Raw genomic sequence first — 20,381 nt, forward strand, 5'->3', positions numbered from 1 at the left:
CAGACAAGTCCTCGGGCTGATCTCCAGAGCCCACAAAGTAAATTCACATATAAGTATATACTAAAGTATATGTAAGAGGTGTTGAATGCTTGACCTAAAAACTAGGAAGACTGTTAATATAAAGTTACCATGATTTAATTGACCTTAGATAATGATGGCCACATTGTGTGTGTCCTAAAAGGCAATATATGTTCATCTTCCCACTGCTCCAACACAATATTTAAATGGAAAATGCGTAGATTATACAAGAAAAAGCCCTATTGGTAAGGGTTGGCACTCCTTACAGGCGCACACCACCACCATTATAACCTTCATTATTTTATAATTTTTATATTTTTTAAATAGTTGTTTTTTTTGTTTGTTATATATTAATAGTTGGCAATGAATTTTATGTACTTTTGTGCACTTTTGTTGCGAAATAAAGTTAATATTGATTGTTAACCTATTTAAGGATTTGGGATTTTAAACAACTCCTTGGTATATATCAGTCTTGCAACTGAAAAACATAATTGTCTATTAAACAATTTAGATAATTGCTTATGGCGACAAGGACAGAGAGAGTTTAAGAGTTTTTTTTTCTCACAGTCTCATTTCTCTCGTTTGCAGTGCTGCTGGAACACGGTGTGTGCTGCTCCTAGGGTACGTAAAAGAGTTTGGTTGCAGATTAGGACAGAGCTCTTCCATGGGTATATACCACGCGTGGAATGCTGTTCTTTTGAATGGAAGTTGGCACCTTTTGGACAGCACGTGGGGATCAGGACGATTTGATGGAAAGTGTACCCAATTTCAATTTAGGTAAGGCATTAAAATTACTACAAAGGTTTAAATTCAGTCATGAACATTCTTATCACAAGTGGCTCAAGAAATAAAACCTTTACATTGAAATCACACATTCCATTACTTGATATTAAAAGAATGCGTGAGCCTGCAAATCAATTCTTCAATCTTGAAAGTGATCTATGATATTTGTCCAGCATCTGATTCAATAAACATAGTCAGTGAGCAATTCCAATACATTTCACATGAGGATTTGTAGTGAATCCAGCGTGTAGCATTCATAGAGTCATGTATCCTACAGTCATGTATCCTACCATGGAATTTTCAAAATAACTTAGATGTTTAGGTTAACATACATGCCTCTACTGTTTAATGTCGCAGTGGTGTACAGTAGGTTCATACAAGATCGCCCTCCTGCTGCAAATCTCCCATGAGAGGGGCAGGCCGAGATATGAGTGTTTCTCTCTGACTTAATGTAGATGTCTGAAGGAGAGGAGTATAAATTGTTGCGCTTCCTCCAGCAAACCTCTTAACCACTTCGGCGCTCATGATGAGCTCAGCTCGTCATGAGTTACGCCGCTCGCACGCTGATGACGAGCTGAGCTCCTCATGTAACGCGGCTTTTTTAAAAACGCAGCGCTCAGCGGGAAAACCGCTAGCGCGCATGCGGTTAATCCGGCGAAATCCGCATTGCAAGTATTTACTTTTCCACAAATGTTCCTATATTTTTCGGGTTTTTGTGCACAGTGTTCACAATTGGACATGAACATTGGTGAAATTACATTTCAATCACTAGGCGTACAAAAGAGATTCTTCTTCCTAGTGTGCACTATTCTCACACTTACTTAGCAGTAAAAAATTTAATATTATTATGTGACTGAAATAGTTCCTCAAACTGCTTCCTCAACTCAAAATCGATTACATTTGGAGAACAGATATTTTCTGCCTCTTGGCTTGATTCCACACCTTCTTTTGCCTACTTCCTTTTCCTTACCATCGCCTCCACAACTAAACTTACTTTTCCGAGAATAAAGCATTTGCCCTACTACAAAGGTAAATGAAGATAGTTCCTTCATAACCCACCCAACCTGGTTCCTTTACAATATCTTTTTCCAAATTAAGAGGTTCTAAGTTAGATTTTTTTTTTAATACAGGCTGGTGGTAAGTAAGTAATGACACATTGGTGTAGCAACCTGCACCTGGGATTCAGACTTTAAATGGTTGCTATTTTGTCCTAGACTGGATGATGAGAAGGTCTGTTGAGTCGCTTTCTTGATTGCCCGAAGAAAGAAGGACTCCTCCCAGTGGTATTGAGTGTCTTCTTAACTGGATTCCAGTTAGTAGTTAAGACCCAAAGGGTAACAAAACGCCCTTGGAAAGCTTGTAGCTCTTGATTGACTGTTAATACTAAAGTACATAGGAAGGCAACACATTATCCCTGACATCAGGAAGGAAAAATCAGGTAAGTAAAAATATCCAGAAGTAGAATCTAGTTGAGGATGTTAGAAGCAAAAATCAGAAACACCAGTAGACGATAGGTAGTGACAAACACGAAAAAACATAAGTAAACAAATGATTTTTGATGTAGCCTTCACTTGGAAATGCCTCCTTATATAAGATTCAAACAGGAACTGACCTCACAAGAAAACGAAAACTTCTTCATCTTGGATTGGGAACATGACATTGCATACTATGGGCAGACCACTATATTGGGAAGGGCAGTTTCTTAGTCTTGCCACACCCCTTTCCTGAAATCCATGGTGTTTGTTTGGCTGACAAAGATTTCCAAGTTGGACATCCTTTGCCTATTGTTGAATTTTCTGTCTTGCCACCCACTCCTTTATGCCCAACACTGCCAGCAGCTCACAGAGAACCTCTCCAGATGACTGCAAGCCTGGCGATGCTAGAACCGTCCAGTGAACACAGATGCTCAGCCATGTGTTAAGCTTGGCATTCACCTACATGCTGCCTGGCATCATTTGGAGTATGCATTCCTAGTCTGAATATTTCTACTCACTGGCAAGTTCTCTATATTCCTTTCAGCACATATATAACAGTATGCCCCCTAACAAGAGAACAAGAACTGATGAACCAAGAAGGCTCATTAGAAAGTTGATTCTTCCAGGGACTCAATCAATCAGGGGGTTATAAAGTGCAGCTACTCACTCATGAGGGCCTCAAGGTGCTAGGGGCAGAGCGGAGGAAGGCTGCTGATCCATCAAGGGGCTGAGTTTCAGTCGAAGAGCTAGGTCTTAAGATCCTTCCTGAATTGGATCAGCAACTGGGGAATCAGAAATCGCAACCTTGAAATGTCAGAATCATACATTGCTAGAGATTTATATTATGGTTGCCTAGTACCCTACCTGCTGTAGGTTCAGATGTAAACCGATGACATGAACCAGGAACATATGGCTTTATTGGTGTTGAATGAAAAATAGAAATTACTTGCCAAGTATGAGACAATTTGAACTAAAATGCCACAAGAATAATCTTTTGTGCTAATCCAAATTGGCAAACAATCATGGTTGAAATCTAACTGGAAATGCATAGAAAGAAAGAAAACGAGAAGACAAAGCTACATTTTATCTTGATTTTTCAGCATTTTCTTTCATTTAGACCTTAGAACAGTTTAAGCTTTCAGAAAAAAAAGCTATCTATGCTTCTGTACTGATACAAAAGAATCAGTATGAGGAGAAAATAGAAAAACTCTTGAAGGTGCAATTGGTAAATTGGAAACCCAAATGTTCATGGGTTGCAATACAGTAGTGCCATAGGTATTGCTGCAACACGTGATTAGTTCCTCTGTTTTGTTAAATTTAACAGGGGATGATAACAATAAGAACACGCTTGTTAAATTCTCAGTGCCTTACACAAAGCTTTCCAGAAATTTGAAAGATATTCAATACCTTTGTCAGTAAACATATTATGAGGTCATCAATGAAGATAAAAAATGAAAATTTGAAGGGAGGAGAAAAATAGGTCATCCTTGTTTCAGGACCTACGAGAGGTTCCTGGGGACTCCAGGGTTGGCAGAAAGTAGTAAACTCTTTATTCCTTTTTATCCCAGGGAGTTAGGAGTCCCTGCTTGCCAATTTTGGGACCTGGGGATGATGGTAAGCAGGACAACAATGCAGGCTGTTTGCTAATTGTACTTTCTGCCTTTGACAATTGGCTTGTGCTCTACATGATTTCCCATTCCAATATGGCAGTCATTGATTTCTGGGTTGATAATTTTTTACTTCTTAGTTGATAGAGTTCTGATAGTATACTAAATGAGGCTGCCTTCTTTTTTAAATATCTTTATTGGCTTGTTGTTTTATTCCATAATCCTTTACAATTGAGAGCTCAGCATGACCAAGTATAGATCAGATTAGATCGCTCAGCATAAAGACTTTGCAATGATGGGAACATTTTACTGCCTCAAATATGTCCTATATCTAATGAAATGCTCAGCTGAAAATAAACTGTGTTTTTTAACTGATCCGATGAGAACTTCACAAGCTTTTGGAAATGAGATTGTGGGAAGTTTGATTTATCCAGTACAGAAGTATAACACCAATTAATTGTGATCTTTGTAGCAGGGTGGAAGGGGTGCGTGGGGTCAGTGTGCTGAGATGTGATGTGCATGGTTTGATAGCCAGGAGGTCAGTGATCTACAGCTGGTTGTGCTGAGGAGTGAGTACTGAAACCTGGGAGATTAGAGGGCTTTACTCTGAGTAGTTAGCAGGGTTAGGAGTTTTCTCTGGTTCACCACCGGTGCCTATCAATGGATCTGTTGCCATTCTGATAGCTGTAGATTTGGCTGTCTATGTAGGCATAGTGTCATTTCTCTGTTCTCCTTTGAGGTTGTCCCATATCTCAGCCCAGTCTCTGAAGGATAGGTGCTTCTGGAGTCCTTTAGCTTCTTCATTGTACAGTGCCTTGCTTTCAGCCTTGGCTCATTGTTTCAGCTGATGACAGAGTTTGGGCCAACCCTTTTTTAGCTGAAGCAGAGTTTGGGCCAGCCCTCTTACATTTGTCTTCTGATGGATCTTTCTTTTTGACTGAGCGGTGAGGGTAGTTAACATTATATCAATCAGTCAGTCAGTCAATTCACTTTATTCAATACCTATGTAATAAGATCATAAAAGTAAAGATGAACACAATAAAAACAGCCATCCATATACAAATTTTAAAAATCAGTTAAAAAGATCCATTAAAAGAGTACAATACATTCACAGTTACAAAACGGTCAGTAAAAACCAGCTGATAAGAACCAAAGTTACAGTTCATTCTTGGGTATTATACAATCACCTGATCTTTCATGATAGAGTTAAAAAGGATGCCACAGAATAACAAACTAGAGGATTGGGTAATGATTGCATAAAATACATTCCTACACTGCATTGTTTAACATTGTATTTACACATCAATAGCAATATCAATATTTTGCGGTGTTCCATGTAAAGTTTGCAAAATAAAAAATGTGCAGATCTGATTGTGCGGAGACAACATAATAGGGACAGAACAGTAAATCGCGTATAGAAAAAATGACTGATTGATAGGCCAACATACAAGGGATAAAATTCAATCGAAATCTGAATAAAAAGAATCTGTGACGTGAATTAGTCATGGTGAATAAATATGAAGCTGTCCCTTCCTTTGCCATCGGCCCCTCTAGATAAGCTTTAACTAATACTTTTGCATGGCTAATTTTCAGGCTTTCATTTGCCCTTTGTTTAAGGAAACATGATTTAATAACCCATTTTGGGACATTAAAGCAATCACTGGTGGAAACAAATAGATGCTCTAGACCAAAAGAAGAGTGACTGTTTTTTAATAGGTAATCCTTGGGATTCTATGGCCAGGTTCCAGAGATAGGCAATCTTCAATTAGCTTTTGGGTGACGTGAATGGATTCCCTTCTCCAGGTAGAATACCATAGGATGATTGGAGCCAAGCTAACTATATCAGTAAGGTATGGAACATCCATTTCTGCATGGCAAGTAAAATTGGAGCAGCTTATGGGGAGGCCTACTCATTTTTTTCCAGAAAATGTCCTCTATGGTCTGGAGAGATGAGGAGTTGGAACAGTTTTTTGGTGGAAAAGTGTAGGGAAATAATACTTTTTTCTAATAATAAGCCCCTTGTAATGATCATATTGGACCATGTTAGTTGCCTGTCAAAAGTCACCCCTAGGTAGGAAAAGGCATCAGTGTGGGCTATTTTCTGGCGTGTTATATAAAAGCTTTGGAGCTTCCTGTCCTTACGGCCTGTGATTAGGATGAAGGACTTAGCTTTGTTAACTTTTACCCCTAATTTATGCATGTAGTTCACATAAATATCTAATAACTTTAGCAGGGCTAGGCCCTTGCAGGCAATTAACTTCATCTGCGTACAGGAGGATTGGGGTACGTACATTGCTGATTTAGGAATGTCTTGTGTTGAGTCCATCAGGGAAGCTCCCACCACTTTGGTGTAGATGGAAAAAAGAAATGTGGTGAGTAAGCAACCCTGTCGGACACCCCTGTTGATTGGAAATACCCTGGTGCACACCCCCTCCCTCCCATATCGGAAGCTGGCCAAGGAATAAAGCTGCCTGATGAAGAGTATAATTGCTCAACAATACCCATTTCTTCCATTGTCCTCCATAGGTGTTGGTGTTCAAAACAGTCAAATGCTGCTGATAGGTCTATGAATGCCAAGTATAACTTGGGAGGATTAGCCTGAGTATTGCTGGCTATTAGGAGACTTAGATTAAGACACTGATCCTGAGTACCCATTCCCTTTTTGAAGCCATTTTGGACCAGGATCAAAACGTGGTTATTAGCAGCCCATTCTTCTAGTCCTGTAATGAGATTGGCCTATAGCTTTTGGGCCCAGATTTGTCTCTTTTCTTATGGATTGGGATTAAAATAGATTTCTTTCATGAATCTGGTGGTCCCAACTCGGCGACTGCACTAAAAACTTTTGTCAGCAATGGTCCCCATAAGTCAGACTGGTCATTGTAAAAATCTATAGGAGTGCCATCCGGGCCAGGGGCTTTATTTCTGGAGCACTGCAGACGGGCCTCTCTAATGTCATAGTACTTAAAAGTCAGAAGGGGTTTGGTGGGCAGGGAAGTGGGTGCCTGCTATGTTTTTGCCCCCTCGGCTTTTGGATCAAATATTAGGGAGAAGTGTGTGACCAAGGATTCCTCATCTACAAGACAATCCAAGCTTGGGACTGTTGTTGGTTTGAGGAAAGGGGCATTAACGGTATTCCAAATGTCCCTAGCATTTTTTGAGATGGCGGCTAGATACAGTTGTTCCCATGCTTCTTCCTTTAGATTTTTAATTCTGATCTACCTGGCCTCTTTATATTGGCGACGAAGAAGCTTGACTAAATCCAGGTCTCTAGGCATAGTTCTAAGAACCTGATGTAAAGCTGATAGGGACTTTGTGCAAGCTTGATCAAACCATCTGGAGCCTGATGTTTTAGCAATAGGGTTTTTTCTAGTTAAAAGATTCTTGATCTCCAATAATATTGATTCAAATGCCGTGGTTACATGGTTAGGGTTGGGCTTGCTTCTAGGCAGGTCAAAATATAATTTTCCTGTTTGCAACCACGGTCGGAATAATGGATGTTTTGTCTATTATAACCCATTTGAGGATAATCCCAATACTCCATGCTATCATGGGTTTAATGTGCCGTGGCTGCTCCAAGGGGGTTACTGCCCAAACCAGATTACCAGTGATGACAGCATGATTACTAAAATTAAGATACTTAATTTATAGATTGGAAATTGATTTTTTGGGAGGTTCCGCTATGATTTTATAGTCAATTGTTTTATCATGAGTAGGTGTGCCAAATGTATGTAGCAGCATACCTGAGCTTAGTTCAATAAGATTCCAGATCTCTAGGTTATTGATCACAAGGAGTCTATTCAGGGCTTCTCCGTAGGAATTATGGTTGAAACGGGTGTTGGACCCGGTCCTTTGGGCAGGTTCACCCCAAGACTTTTTGCTTTTTCCTAGCCTGTTTCTGGAACCTGGGTTGGTGATTTTAGGCCTCTGCGCACTTTTTCACTGTGGCACAGTGTAAAGTGCGTGTGCTCTCTGTGTATGTGTGGTGAGTGACCTGCCCTCCCATAGGAATGAATGGGGAATATGTATGCCCATGGTAGTTCCTGATGTGTGGGGAGTGCAGGGTCGAGTTTGATATGTATGAACTCGTGAGAATGAATGCTGCGTAATGGTGTATGCAGCATGGTTGTGTCTAGTCTAGAAGCGCCACTTTTAGAAGTTGGCATATTGGTGTAGTGAGTCTGCTGGCACGTGATTGGCTGGTGGGCCTGGCCCAGGAGTGCCTGGGCCTGCTTGTGGATTGACTGTCTGGTCTGAGGGTGCCAGGCGCTGCAGAGCCCCCGGAGGGAGGGGGTCGGAGTCAGCCCATAGATGAAAGGGCACATCTGCTGCCAGGGAAGCGGGAGGAGATAGCGTCTGGTGGTGCAGGGCTGTGTCTGCCTGACCACCATGCTGGCTTCCCCCTCCTGATGGCCCACTGTCACCTCTGACCTGAGGCTGACAGGAGAGGGAAACCAGAAACACCCAGGGCTCAGGGCCCGCTTACACAAAGACTTCAAAGGACTTCAAAGACTTTTCTGTGTATAAGAAGGGGCTGTGTCCCCTTCCAAAATATTCTTGTTTCTGACTTGAATCTGCCAGGGGCGTGCTGCTGCTTGGGCTCAGGGGAATCCCTGAGTCCTGCCCAGCCCCTGGACTCCTGATGGACTTTCCTGGATTCCTGGACTCTTGGGGGACCCCTCTGCCTTGCTTGGGCTGATGGGGGGAATTGGCTTTGCCCCCCCTGGGAAGCTCTGGGACCTTTGCAGCAGGGAGAAGCTGCCTTTCCCTGCAGAGAGCGCTTTATTTTGACTTGAACCCTCTTTGCTGCCTGTTGGCGCTTGGGAGCGCTTGATTCGTATTTCTAGCACCTGGAAGCGCTGTGGGTCTCCCTGAGCGCCTGGGAGCGCTCTGTCAGGCTGCTAGCGCTGGGAGCGCCATGGAATGGCGGGCGCTTAAGAGCGCTTTGTCTTGCAGAGGCCGGTGCCCACCCGGCATGACCAGCGCAACGAGGACTTCCCGGGCGCTGGGAGCGCTTTATTTTTAGGGCCGGAGCCCACCCGGCATTTGTCCGCAAAAATCAGCCCCCGCCTGCCTGCCTAAGGAGAAGGGCCGCTGCGCTGCCCGCAGCGACCCGGAAGTGGTCGGCCGGCCGGCCAATCCCAGCGCGGCCGGCCGGAAGTGCCCGCCCCCGCAGCCCGGGGGAAGAAAGAAGAAGGCGGGGGAGAGATGACGGCCGGTGCCGCCGGTGCGGGGCTCCCATTGCCGTGGGAGAGCCCCGCAGGCACCAGCCAGCTGTGAGGTGAGCGGAGGGGGCGCGGGCCACATTGTCGGTGCCCGCCCCCGCTGCCGGTGAAGCTGCCCAAGAGAGGGAAGCCAGGATGTTTCCTTCCGGTCCCCCGTGAGGAGAGGGAGACCGGAGATGCCCGCCGCCGAGAGAAGGAGAGCGGCAGAGAGCAGCTGAGCGTGCAGGCGGGGCCCCGTGGTGGAAGAGGAGCCCCGCGCTGCCCAGAAGAAGAGAGGAGGAAGCGCTGTCTGTTGCTGGGGCTCCCGTGTGCTGAGGGAGCCCCGGAGAGAGAGAGGAGGCTGGCGTCCCGCGTCGGAGTCCCGGTGAGTCTGGGCTGGGCCGGGTAGAATGGGACAGAGGAGAAGGGAGGGGCGCCGGGACACATTGTTGGTGTCCGCCCCCCCCCCCAGTGGCGCGAGCTCGCGCTCCTGGGCAGTGTGAAGCCACGAGGGCTTCAAGGGCAGCCCCGGTTGGCAGTGGGTCGCCCCCCACGTGTTTTGCGAGCCCAGAGAGGCTCAAGGGGCCTCATCTTGTGTTGCAAGCCCAGAGAGGCTCGTAGGAGCATAATTAACTTTGGTGCATCTAGGGCAGCCCCGGATGGCAGTGGGTCGCCCCAACGTTGGCTAGAGCCCACGAGGCTCCCCAAGGGCATTTGCAATTTAGAGCCCTGACAGGTTCCAACGTGGGGGCATCATTGTGCAGAGAGCCTGTGTGGCTCCAGCGTGGGCGCAGTTTGCGCCTGAGGGTCAGTGAGGACCCTGTCGCAGTATGAAGTTCCCAGCTGCCCAGCAATTAGTGGGCAGCTGCACCGTTTAGGTTTTGTGTGATTCCCAGGTGCCCAGCAAGTAGTGGGCACCTGCATCGTTTAGGCGCCCTGACATTGAGACTCAGGGCATCTTTGCCCCTACAAGGCCAGTTGACCTAGGGACTGCCACCGGTGGTGGCTTATGTAAGGCTGTGCGCAATTGTATGGTTTTTATTCCTGCACCTCTGAATATCTTTAGACATCATGTGACTTTTGCGCTACTGTATTGTTGTGGTACCTCTGAATGTATTTTTATTGCATCATGTGCTTTCTTCTTAACACCGCTGAATGTGTAGGTTCCTACATTATGTGTGTTTCTTTACTACTCCTCTGAATGTATATTTATGCATCATGGGTAATGTGTTCTTTCTTAGACCCCTAAACGCTGTGTGATACTTAGGTGGTTTTCCTTTACTACTCCTCTGAAGGTGTTTCATACATCATGGGTAATGTGTTCTTTCTTAGACCCCTAAATGCTGTGTGATACTTAGGTGGTTGTTCTTTTTAGTACAGGTGGTCCTAGTGAGGTCCTGGTCCCCGGCGTGACATTTTCCTAAGGTGTTTAGGGTTGCGTAGGAGGTACTTACCTGTTCCCAGTAGTTACTGGATGTGATCTATAACTGTTACTTTGTGTTAGAGTGATTTTATATACTTTTATTCTAATTTCTGACAAGTATTTCTATTTCTAAAAGTGCTGATTATGACAGTGGCCCATGTGGCCCTGTCCTGTGTAAATAACCCAATGTGAATATTGGCCGTGCCAGTAGGCACAATGTATATGTGTGATTCTATCTGATATGTTTTGACAATACAAAAGTTATTTTAATATAACCTTGTGTGGAGTTCCTTTTGTGGTGTGCCTAGTATGTTGTTGCTGTTGTGCGCTGGCGCAAATGCTTAACACATTGCCTCCGAGTTTAGCCTAGACTGCTCGTGCCAAGGTACCTAAAGGGTGAGCAGGGGTTATCTTGGCGTGTGACTTCCTTGCCCTGACTAGAATGGTGGTTTCTGCCTGGCTTTGGCGTCAGCCTTAGCCTACCAGAAATAGCCAGTTCTAACATAACCCATTTGAGGATAATCCCAATACTCCATGCTATCATGGGTTTAACGTGCCGTGGCTGCTCCAAGGGGGTTACTGCCCAAACCAGATTACCAGTGATGACAGCATGATTACTAAAATTAAGATACTTCATTTCCAGATTGGAAATTGATTTTTTGGGAGGTTCCGCTATGATTTTATAGTCAATTGTTTTATCATGAGTAGGTGTGCCAAATGTATGTAGCAGCATACCTGAGCTTAGTTCAATAAGATTCCAGATCTCTAGGTTATTGATCACAAGGAGTCTATTCAGGGCTTCTCCGTAGGAATTATGGTTGAAACTAAATAAGGGTTCGCCTGCATCATCAGTTAAACCACATGCTACTAGATTTGAAAGATGACAGCAGCGCACATCAAAATCATCCATCCATAAAAAATAGGGAATCTATTTTAGGGTACTAAATAGAGTGTTAATATCTACTACCAGATGGTCTGCGACCTTCTTCAAGTCACATGCAAAATTGTTAATATAAAAGTTGGCTAGAAAGACTGTGTCACTGCCTGGGCATTTTAGGAATAATAAGTGATAAAAGGGAGAAACATTATATTATGACACAACTTCCAGTCTTAGCGCATTCTTCAACAAGGTCAGAATCCCTCGCCTGGCTCTACCTGATTTGGACGGAGGGCAGCGGTGTGAAAAGAGCGATACCCATCTAAACAAATTGGCCCGGTTTCCCATGTTTTTTTAAAACAGATCAGATCGTACATGGTAACAATTTTTAACCAATCTGGGTCCATCAGTTTGTCAGTAATTTCATGTCAGTAGTTTATTATATTCAGTCTTACAGTATGTTACGTTCAAGGGCTTGGGACTTTTGCATCCTAATATAGAAGAGGTTGGAACAGGAGTGGGAGTTGTGCTGTTCATCCTCTGTCAACCACAGCCCTCTAAGTCTATTAGCACATTGAATCAATTGTGGGTGGAAAGTGAGATAAGGGGTTCGACCCAAGGGAAGTGAATGGGTCTCGGGTGGAGGGCAGAAGATGGGGACCGGGGGCTCTTGTCCCCAGAATGTAGTTCTGGTAGGTTTGTAGAAAAAGCCCAGCGGTAAAGCAAATATGTGTGTAAGTAGTGATGGGCCTGTCGGAGGCCAGTGAAGTAGTTGCTGAACCAATTGGTGTGTATTAAAATTGACCACCACACAATAGCCCTCAAAAAATGTCTTTTAGTATCCCAGCCAGCCCACTCTTCTAGCCATTGAGATTTGCCATAACATCTGCCCCCTGTCCCCCCATGTTTGCTGATCCAATGACATGCTTTAGACATCAATTGTTTTGTGGTCTCATTTTGGGTGTGGTGTAATTTGGGAACATTTGCCAATATTACAACATAGGGGCAAGCTACTTGCGGGAGCGCAAGTCTGGTGTAGTGGTCTTTTTTGCCCCCTTTTTCCAATGCATTCTTTCTGTCTGGGCTTGTAGGTGGCAGGGTTGTCCCTTGAGTATCCCCTAGGACGGTGTGGCACTGTGATTGCAGCAAACTGGTTTAAAGGGCTGGTGATTGGGTCTTTGTACAGAGGGTGGACTGAGATTGTAGGGGGCACTTTGGGCATACCTCCTGGGTGGAAACAGCCGGGCCCTCCACTGTGGTCTGCACTCACTAGGCCCGGGTTACCCATACAGTTATTGTAACGGGCTGACAGTAAAATAGACAAATCAGGTGGAGCAGCCTCTGCCTGATAAATAAGGGTAATTTTGCCCTTCCCTGCTGAACGGAGGGTCACTATATTAGCCTCAATTCTGGTAAGTCTGTCTATAAGTGCTTGAAGTAAGACTGAAATTGACTATTTGATCTTTGAAATCAAGGAATCTGAGATAGATGAAGAGATTGTGGCGGGATCTTGGGAAGCAGCAAAATTTACTTTGGTTGTTCTTCCCCCTCTTTTTTTTCTTCTTTGTTGGCAGTTCTGTTTGTACTGTGGGGGTGAGTAGGATGCTAGCTGTGCGGGGAATCAAACATTTGGACTGAGTAGTGGCTAGCTCTGGGATTAGGTGTATAGCATGTGCTACAGCCACTGTGAGGGGCTCACTGAATAAGGGCTGGGTCGAATAGGTGGGTGCCCCCATATCCCCCAAGGATAGTCTGCACTCAACGGATTGGATGTCCTTATCCAGGGCATCAGTGGCTCTCAGTAAGAAGGTGTCTAAGGTGTTAGTGGACTCACCTCCGAGCGTTGATATGGTGGATTTTCATTTCCCATCTATAAACGAAGTCCTGGGCCAGCTGCTCTTCTGAAATCACACACATTAGAGGGGGGGTCCAGCCCAGTCTCCTTCGGGCGTGGACGGGCCCGTCGTTGGCCAGGGCTTAGGCCGGGCATGTCCCCGCGCATGTCCCACACTGCGGGCCGGCATCACGTTTTTGAGCATTCCCAAATGTAGGGGGTGACGGAACAGGTAGTCTCCCCCTGCTGCTCCTTTCACAGTCTCTCACCTCTGACTGGGGAATACGGTGGTGTTGTTGGGGGCTACAAACAGGAAAACAGCCACTGGCAGGCGTCGTGCCTATGAGCACTCCCAGACGCAGGGGATGACAGGACTGGTAGGCTCCTCTGCTGCTCCTCTCACTGTCTCTCTCCCCTGCCTGGGAAATGCAGTGGTATTGTTGGCGACTACAAACAGCCGCAGGCTGGCGTCATGCTTATGAGCGCCCCCAGACGTAGGGGGTGATGGGACTGGTAGTCTTCCCCTGCTGCTCCTTTCACAGTCTCGCTCTCCTGCCCGGGGAATGCGGGAGTGTAGTTGGTGGCTACCAATTTAAATTAATAGTGTAACCCATGCGGCTACACCCTGTGGACCAGGAATAAGGGACTAGAGTGAAGAAGGTTTATTGCAAATTAGCAAGCAATTTAAGGTATATAAATCTCAGCACCATGCTATAGCGATACAGAATAATAACTGGGAATCCCAACTTCCTAAAGAAGTTTAGGCATACCAGTATTAATCCAACCAAGAGTTCAGTCACAGCAATAAAAAAGATTAGCATTAAGATATGGTGCTCAGAGAAGACTTGTCTAAGTTAAAGTTCAAACTATAAGGATGGTTCATTAGTCCAAGGAATCTCAAAATTCAGGGAACTGCAGAAAAATGGGAAAATACGAGAAAGTACGGGAAGAATAAGAAGTAAGGGATGGTGTCGGCTTTGCAAAACCTCAGTCAAGAGTCTTCTTGGGTCTGGGAGTGTTTAGTCCAAGTCACACTGAGCAAGAATCAAAGGGAATAAACATAGAGGTCTAAACCTCTCAAAGTCCAAGGAAAAATGGCTCTAGCATCAGACATTATCACTCTGTTCTATCATCAGGGGTTCCATTGTTCTTTTCCATTTTCACGTTGGAAGCTGTAACATTAGCAAAATATACCACACTGAACATGGGACCAACATCATTTTTGCTCAACCAAACCATGTTGTAACACTGCTGAATAAGATTTTTCAGTTAACGCTCTGGTTCTCCATGTTCTTTTGTCAAGGTCTTCTTCCCAAGTTCTCTATCACTAATACTGTGTTGGATCTATTTTCAAACTAATAATGTGTTTTACACACTTCCAAGGGAAACGTCATGTAAGCAGAAAATTAAAACAGCATTTCATGTAGAATGGAATAGAGGCCTAGTAAGGGCAAGTTTCAAATAGGAAATCAATGGTGCACATTTAATATGCATGTGCATTTTCAAACGCAAATTAATATAACTTTGTCAGTATATTAGATTCATATTGCATGTGGTGTACGGTAAATCTTTAACAAGCATGTGTAAGGAAGGATAAAACTACATTTTAGATTAAATATATGTGTAACATTAGTGCACACATTACATAAACCCATTATCACTTTTAGAGTAAACACATTCTAAAAATGTGAAGATGGGTTATACATCAAATCTTCAAAGCAGCTAATGCAACTAAATTGCCCACTAACACTTTTCTCTTGAGCCCATTGAGGTTCTTTTGAATAACTTGCAGCTTTAGACAATTAATCTCTTGATTTCTCTCCTACTGGATCTATGAATTGATTTTCTATACCTGTTAAGGAACAAGTTAAATTATGTCTATGCGCAAAAGCTGTATCTAATGTCATGGTGGGTCAAACTAAATGTCCCACTATCTCTGAGGCTTTAGCATCAGGCTAACGTTTCAGATGCGTCAACACAGGAACTTCCAAAAATACTAAGTTGTGGTTCGAGTAATAATATTGAAGATGCCACTTTCCATAAAATAAGCTTAGCAATAAACTACAGATAACTCCATATGTTATGGGATATGATGGTATGTTATCCCCTCAGCAACTGATGCAGGTAATTGCATGCAATAGTAGCAATCCATAGCATCCATAGTGTCAACATACTACTAAAGTAATTTAGACTACTTGTTCAATGAATAATCTCCACTAGTTTCAGCTACATGTAAGTATTTCTCATCTAATGGAGGGTAAGCTATTGTCAGTAGGAAATTGTGTTTAATGGGCACTTGCAGATCTAAGCTCCTCTACAGAAGAAGGGTGGGGCAAACTCAATATTACAAGTAAAGCAATCAAAAATATTGTTACAAGTACAAATTCTCCCACACATAAACATCTATGTGTTCCAGTATTAGGTCTAGGCTTCATGACTTCTCTGATGCTAGACCACTGAAATTGAAGATTTCAGCACAGTCCTTTTCTCTATTTGTTTCCACTTGCTTGTGTAGGAATGCAAAGTTCAAGTTTCTTTTCAGCAAAGTATATGCAAAGGATCTTTGCAAATTCCTTTCCCCTACTCCATGTTCTTCTAAGCGACAACCTTGTGCTTCTTTAGCAGACCTGGGCCTTGGTACTCTTCTTAGTAGTTTGGTCAAATCTCTTAGGCTCGATCTAATAAAAGAGTCAGCTCAAACTCACTAATGATCAATTCCAGACTATATTGACCTAGTCTATTCAGTGGCAATGCAATTTCAAAACTCAGTCTCAGCCACACAGTTCAGTTTAAGAAGGTTCGATTGAATGCAAATTGTTATAAAAGAATATCGAAAATGCTCTCTCCCAGTCATTGACAGCAAGATATGTCCATTTGGTGAGGAGTACCCCCAAAAGGGTACTCTAGCTACCTTTGATCACTTCACTGCTGGCCCTTCCTCATCATTGTCACTTAGGCCAGATCCGTCAGTATGTTCTGGGAAAGAGTATGGTACATAAACTTCAGACAAACTGCCTCTTCTTCTCTCCTGTCTTCTCAGCCACCGGTCTCCAGACACAATTCTTTTTACTTTTGCACTAGGCCCTTTGCCAGTTGACTCACTCAGACACCCACCCCCCGGCCGAACAAATGCTGTTCCAGCTTCTTGCTGATCCCCACGGCTTGCCGAATCTGCTCCCTTTGTCTCATTGTGTCCACCGGCAGTTCAGGGACAGGTGCTGTTATCTCATTTAGGGAAAAGGAACTCTGCAAGTATGGGCTGCGTGCATGCAGCTGGGGAGACCTTGAGACTTCACAGCCGTTGTGGAGACCAAAACAACCTGGTACGGGCCTCGCCACCCAGGTTCCAAGCACAAATTGCGCACTTGCTTCTTCACTATAACCCAGTCCCCCGGACTGAAATCATGGCACAGCTCCTGTTAGGGTGAGCCATAGCCTCTCTAACCTAGTGAGACACAGAACGCACCACATTACCTAATCCTTTGCAGTAATCAAGAACCATGTCATCAGTAATATTCACACAAGCATTTGCAGGTTCAGCTGGCACTCTCCTGGTTCTGCCCATGATAATTTCATGGGAAGACAATCCTGTTCTCCTATCCAGAGTGCATCAGGCCCTTTCAGAGATGTTGAGGCACACACTTTAGCCTATCTGGATTTCATAGTGCCAGTATCATGTTCCGCAATTCCGGGAGCCTTCAGTTGGCAACTGCAATGTAGCCTCTGTTTGACTTGCAATGCTCGCACAACAGCTTCAGGACCTCATTATCAATATGAGTTCCTTGGTCTGACTGCAGAGAAATGGGGAAACCGAACCTTGGTATTAACTCCCTCAAAAACAACTTAGCCACTGTGAGACTATCACATTTTCTGGTTGGATAAGATTCCACCCAGCGTGAGAAAATGGACACAATCACTAGGGCATATCTCAGCCCATTGCACACAGGCATCTCAATAAAGTCCAGTTGCATCATGTTGAAGGAGCCTCCTGATCTCCTTATGTGACTTAGTGTTACTGCTGTTCTTCTGCCTACCTTCTCTTGCTGGCACACACCACATCTGTGACACAACCCTTCAGCCATCAATATGAACCTAGGATTGAAGCAAGTTGCCAGAACAAGAGCACCATGGCGTCTCTACCTAGATGTGCAGGTCCATGATAATCTCTCACCATTGGAAGTAACAAGCTATCTGGCAACACAGGCCTCCCATCTACTGAAACCTAAATATCTTCTTCATCTCTTTTGACTCAACCTGCTATAATCCAGCCTTGCTATCCTGCTTCTGACACTTCTTCATGCAACCTTTTAACTTCCTTCCAAGTATCAACTGTAGTTAATACCAGATTGCAATTTGTTTGATCCTGCCTTTCGTTCTGATACTCCTCATTACAGGTACAAGTGTTCAGGGCACAATACTGTAAGGTCTCATCCACATACCAATTGCCCACAGGAACATAATCAGTGCCTTTGCAATGTGTATTGCACTTCACAACCCCAATCTGGGCAGGCAGCTGTAATGCCTGTAACATTTTAAGGACACTCTCACCATTTCCTATAGGTGACCCCAAAGAGATCATAAATCCATGTTGTGACCACAACTATCCAAAGCGATACAAAAGGGGATGATGGACGGAGCGTTTGAGCAAATCAAACACTCACCCCCAGTCAACTGATCTGGGTTTAATCCATCACCATTCTTTAGCCCACTCAGCCACCCTATTTCAGACATGGCTATATGCAAATCAGTCTAACCCTGTGCCTCATGGGAACAGTCCAGCCCGAACTGCCAAGCCATGTCTTCCATGGACCGGAAACAAGCATCCTGGGACCGGTTTCGGATTCATAATCCTCATCAGCCAGGCTATCTTGAATCCAGTGGCCAAGTGAGCAAGGGACTCACGTCTGAGCATACCCTGCCACACTTAGGGCAAACAAAGCGATACAAAAGGGGATGATGGACGGAGCGTTTGAGCAAATCAAACACTCACCCCCAGTCAACTGATCTGGGTTTAATCTATCACCATTCTTTAGCCCACTCAGCCATACCATTTCAGACATGGCTATATGCAAATCAGGCTGACCCTGTGCCTCATGGGAACAGTCCAGCCCGAACTGCCAAGCCATGTCTTCCATGGACCGGAAACAAGCATCCTGGGACCGGTTTCGGATTCATAATCCTCATCAGCCAGGCTATCTTGAATCCAGTGGCCAAGTGAGCCAGGGACTCACGTCTGAGCATACCCTGCCACACTTAGGGCGAACAAAGCGATACAAAAGGGGATGATGGACGGAGCGTTTGAGCAAATCAAACACTCACCCCCAGTCAACTGATCTGGGTTTAATCCATCACCATTCTTTAGCCCACTCAGCCACCCCATTTCAGACATGGCTATATGCAAATCAGTCTGACCATGTGCCTCATGGGAACAGTCCAGCCCGAACTGCCAAGCCATGTCTTCCATGGACCAGAAACAAGCATCCTGGGACCGGTTTCGGATTCATAATCCTCATCAGCCAGGCTATCTTGAATCCAGTGGCCAAGTGAGCAAGGGACTCACGTCTGAGCATACCCCGCCACACTTAGGGCGAACAAAGCGATACAAAAGGGGATGATGGATGGAGCGTTTGAGCAAATCAAACACTCACCCCCAGTCAACTGATCTGGGTTTAATCCATCACCATTCTTTAGCCCACTCAGCCACCCCATTTCAGACATGGCTATATGCAAATCAGTCTGACCCTGTGCCTCATGGAAACAGTCCAGCCCGAACTGCCAAGCCATGTCTTCCATGGACCGGAAACAAGCATCCTGGGACCGGTTTCTGATTCATAATCCTCATCAGCCAGGCTTTCTTGAATCCAGTGGCCAAGTGAGCAAGGGACTCACGTCTGAGCATACCCTGCCACACTTAGGGCGAACAAAGCGATACAAAAGGAGATGATGGACAGAGCGTTTGAGCAAATCAAACGCTCACCCCCAGTCAACTGATCTGGGTTTAATCCATCACCATTCTTTAGTCCACTCAGCCACCCTATTTCAGACATGGCTATATGCAAATCAGTCTGACCCTGTGCCTCATGGGAACAGTCCTGCCCGATCTGCCAAGCCATGTCATGACAACTATCCAAAGTCATGAACAACACCAAAGCCATACTGAATATCAGTGAAATGGACACTCTCAGCAGGTCTGAAACATAGTATGCCCTAGAAGAGCAATCAATTTGGCCACTTGTGCAGAAAATACTCCACGAGGTCAGGAGGCTTTGACCACAACTGAGACTGTACAGACTATTTAGGCAGCTTTCAGGTCTCCTTCATGGTCTCTTTAGCAGGAGCTATCAGAAAACATCACATAATATGATTCAGGTAGTGTCACATCTTGTATGTCAGGTCTTTTCTTGGTGTATAATTCAGTAACATCAAGACAAGCATGTTCAATCTTTACCCTCAATAACATCATTTCCATGTGTGGCTAACAGAGTTACAGGGTTAATTACAGTACATCTCCTCAAAGTGATGTTATACGTATGAAGTATGACTTCTTCATACTTATTGAGACGGCTGCTGGTAAGGTGTGGGGTTCTGGTGCGAGTTAACAATAGTTCCACGGAATGGGGAACAAAAACTGTCAAGGTGTGACCCATAACAAGGCTCTTGCACTTCTCAGTACTGACACCTGTAGATGCCAATGCTTTGAGACAGCTGGACAAAGCAGCAGCTGATGAATCAAGAGTGGCTGAGAAGTAGGCAATGGGTCTGCAAACATTCCTGTGCATCTGAGTTAGCACTAACAGAGCACAGCCCTCCCTCTCACTGCATAAAAAGCAAAACATTGTAAGCAGTGCCGGGGCATGGCAAGAGACATTCTCTCAGCTTTTAGAAGGCATTAATGCAGCTGTCATCCCATGGTACCAAATCTGACATGTATCTGTGTATCAATCTCTGTAAAGTCTTGGGGACTAGATACAAGTTGGGAATCCACTGTCAACAGTAGCCCACACTCTCAAGAACATCCTGACTTCACTCTGGGTGGTTTGTGGATTCATTTTCGGAATTGCTGATATTCTCTCTTATGACACAGTCCTTGCTCGTTTCTCAATGTGATGTCCTACTTACAGGACTTCTTTCTGATAGTAATATAATTTGGTTGGGCACACTTT

General features: G+C 44.6%; 1 protein-coding gene across 1 annotated transcript in view; it reads left to right on the forward strand.

Annotated features, from left to right (window-relative positions):
• The window catches only part of LOC144791155 (kyphoscoliosis peptidase-like), a 799,432-nt gene that overhangs the window by 482,229 nt on the left and 296,822 nt on the right, over nt 1-20,381 (forward strand). The window contains exon 5 of the mRNA XM_078665811.1: nt 607-795. Coding sequence (XP_078521937.1) covers nt 607-795 — 189 coding nt within the window. The remainder of the gene's footprint in view (nt 1-606; nt 796-20,381) is intronic.

Source organism: Lissotriton helveticus, chromosome 11 (assembly GCF_964261635.1).
Source record: "Lissotriton helveticus chromosome 11, aLisHel1.1, whole genome shotgun sequence".
Classification (NCBI taxonomy): domain Eukaryota; kingdom Metazoa; phylum Chordata; class Amphibia; order Caudata; family Salamandridae; genus Lissotriton; species Lissotriton helveticus.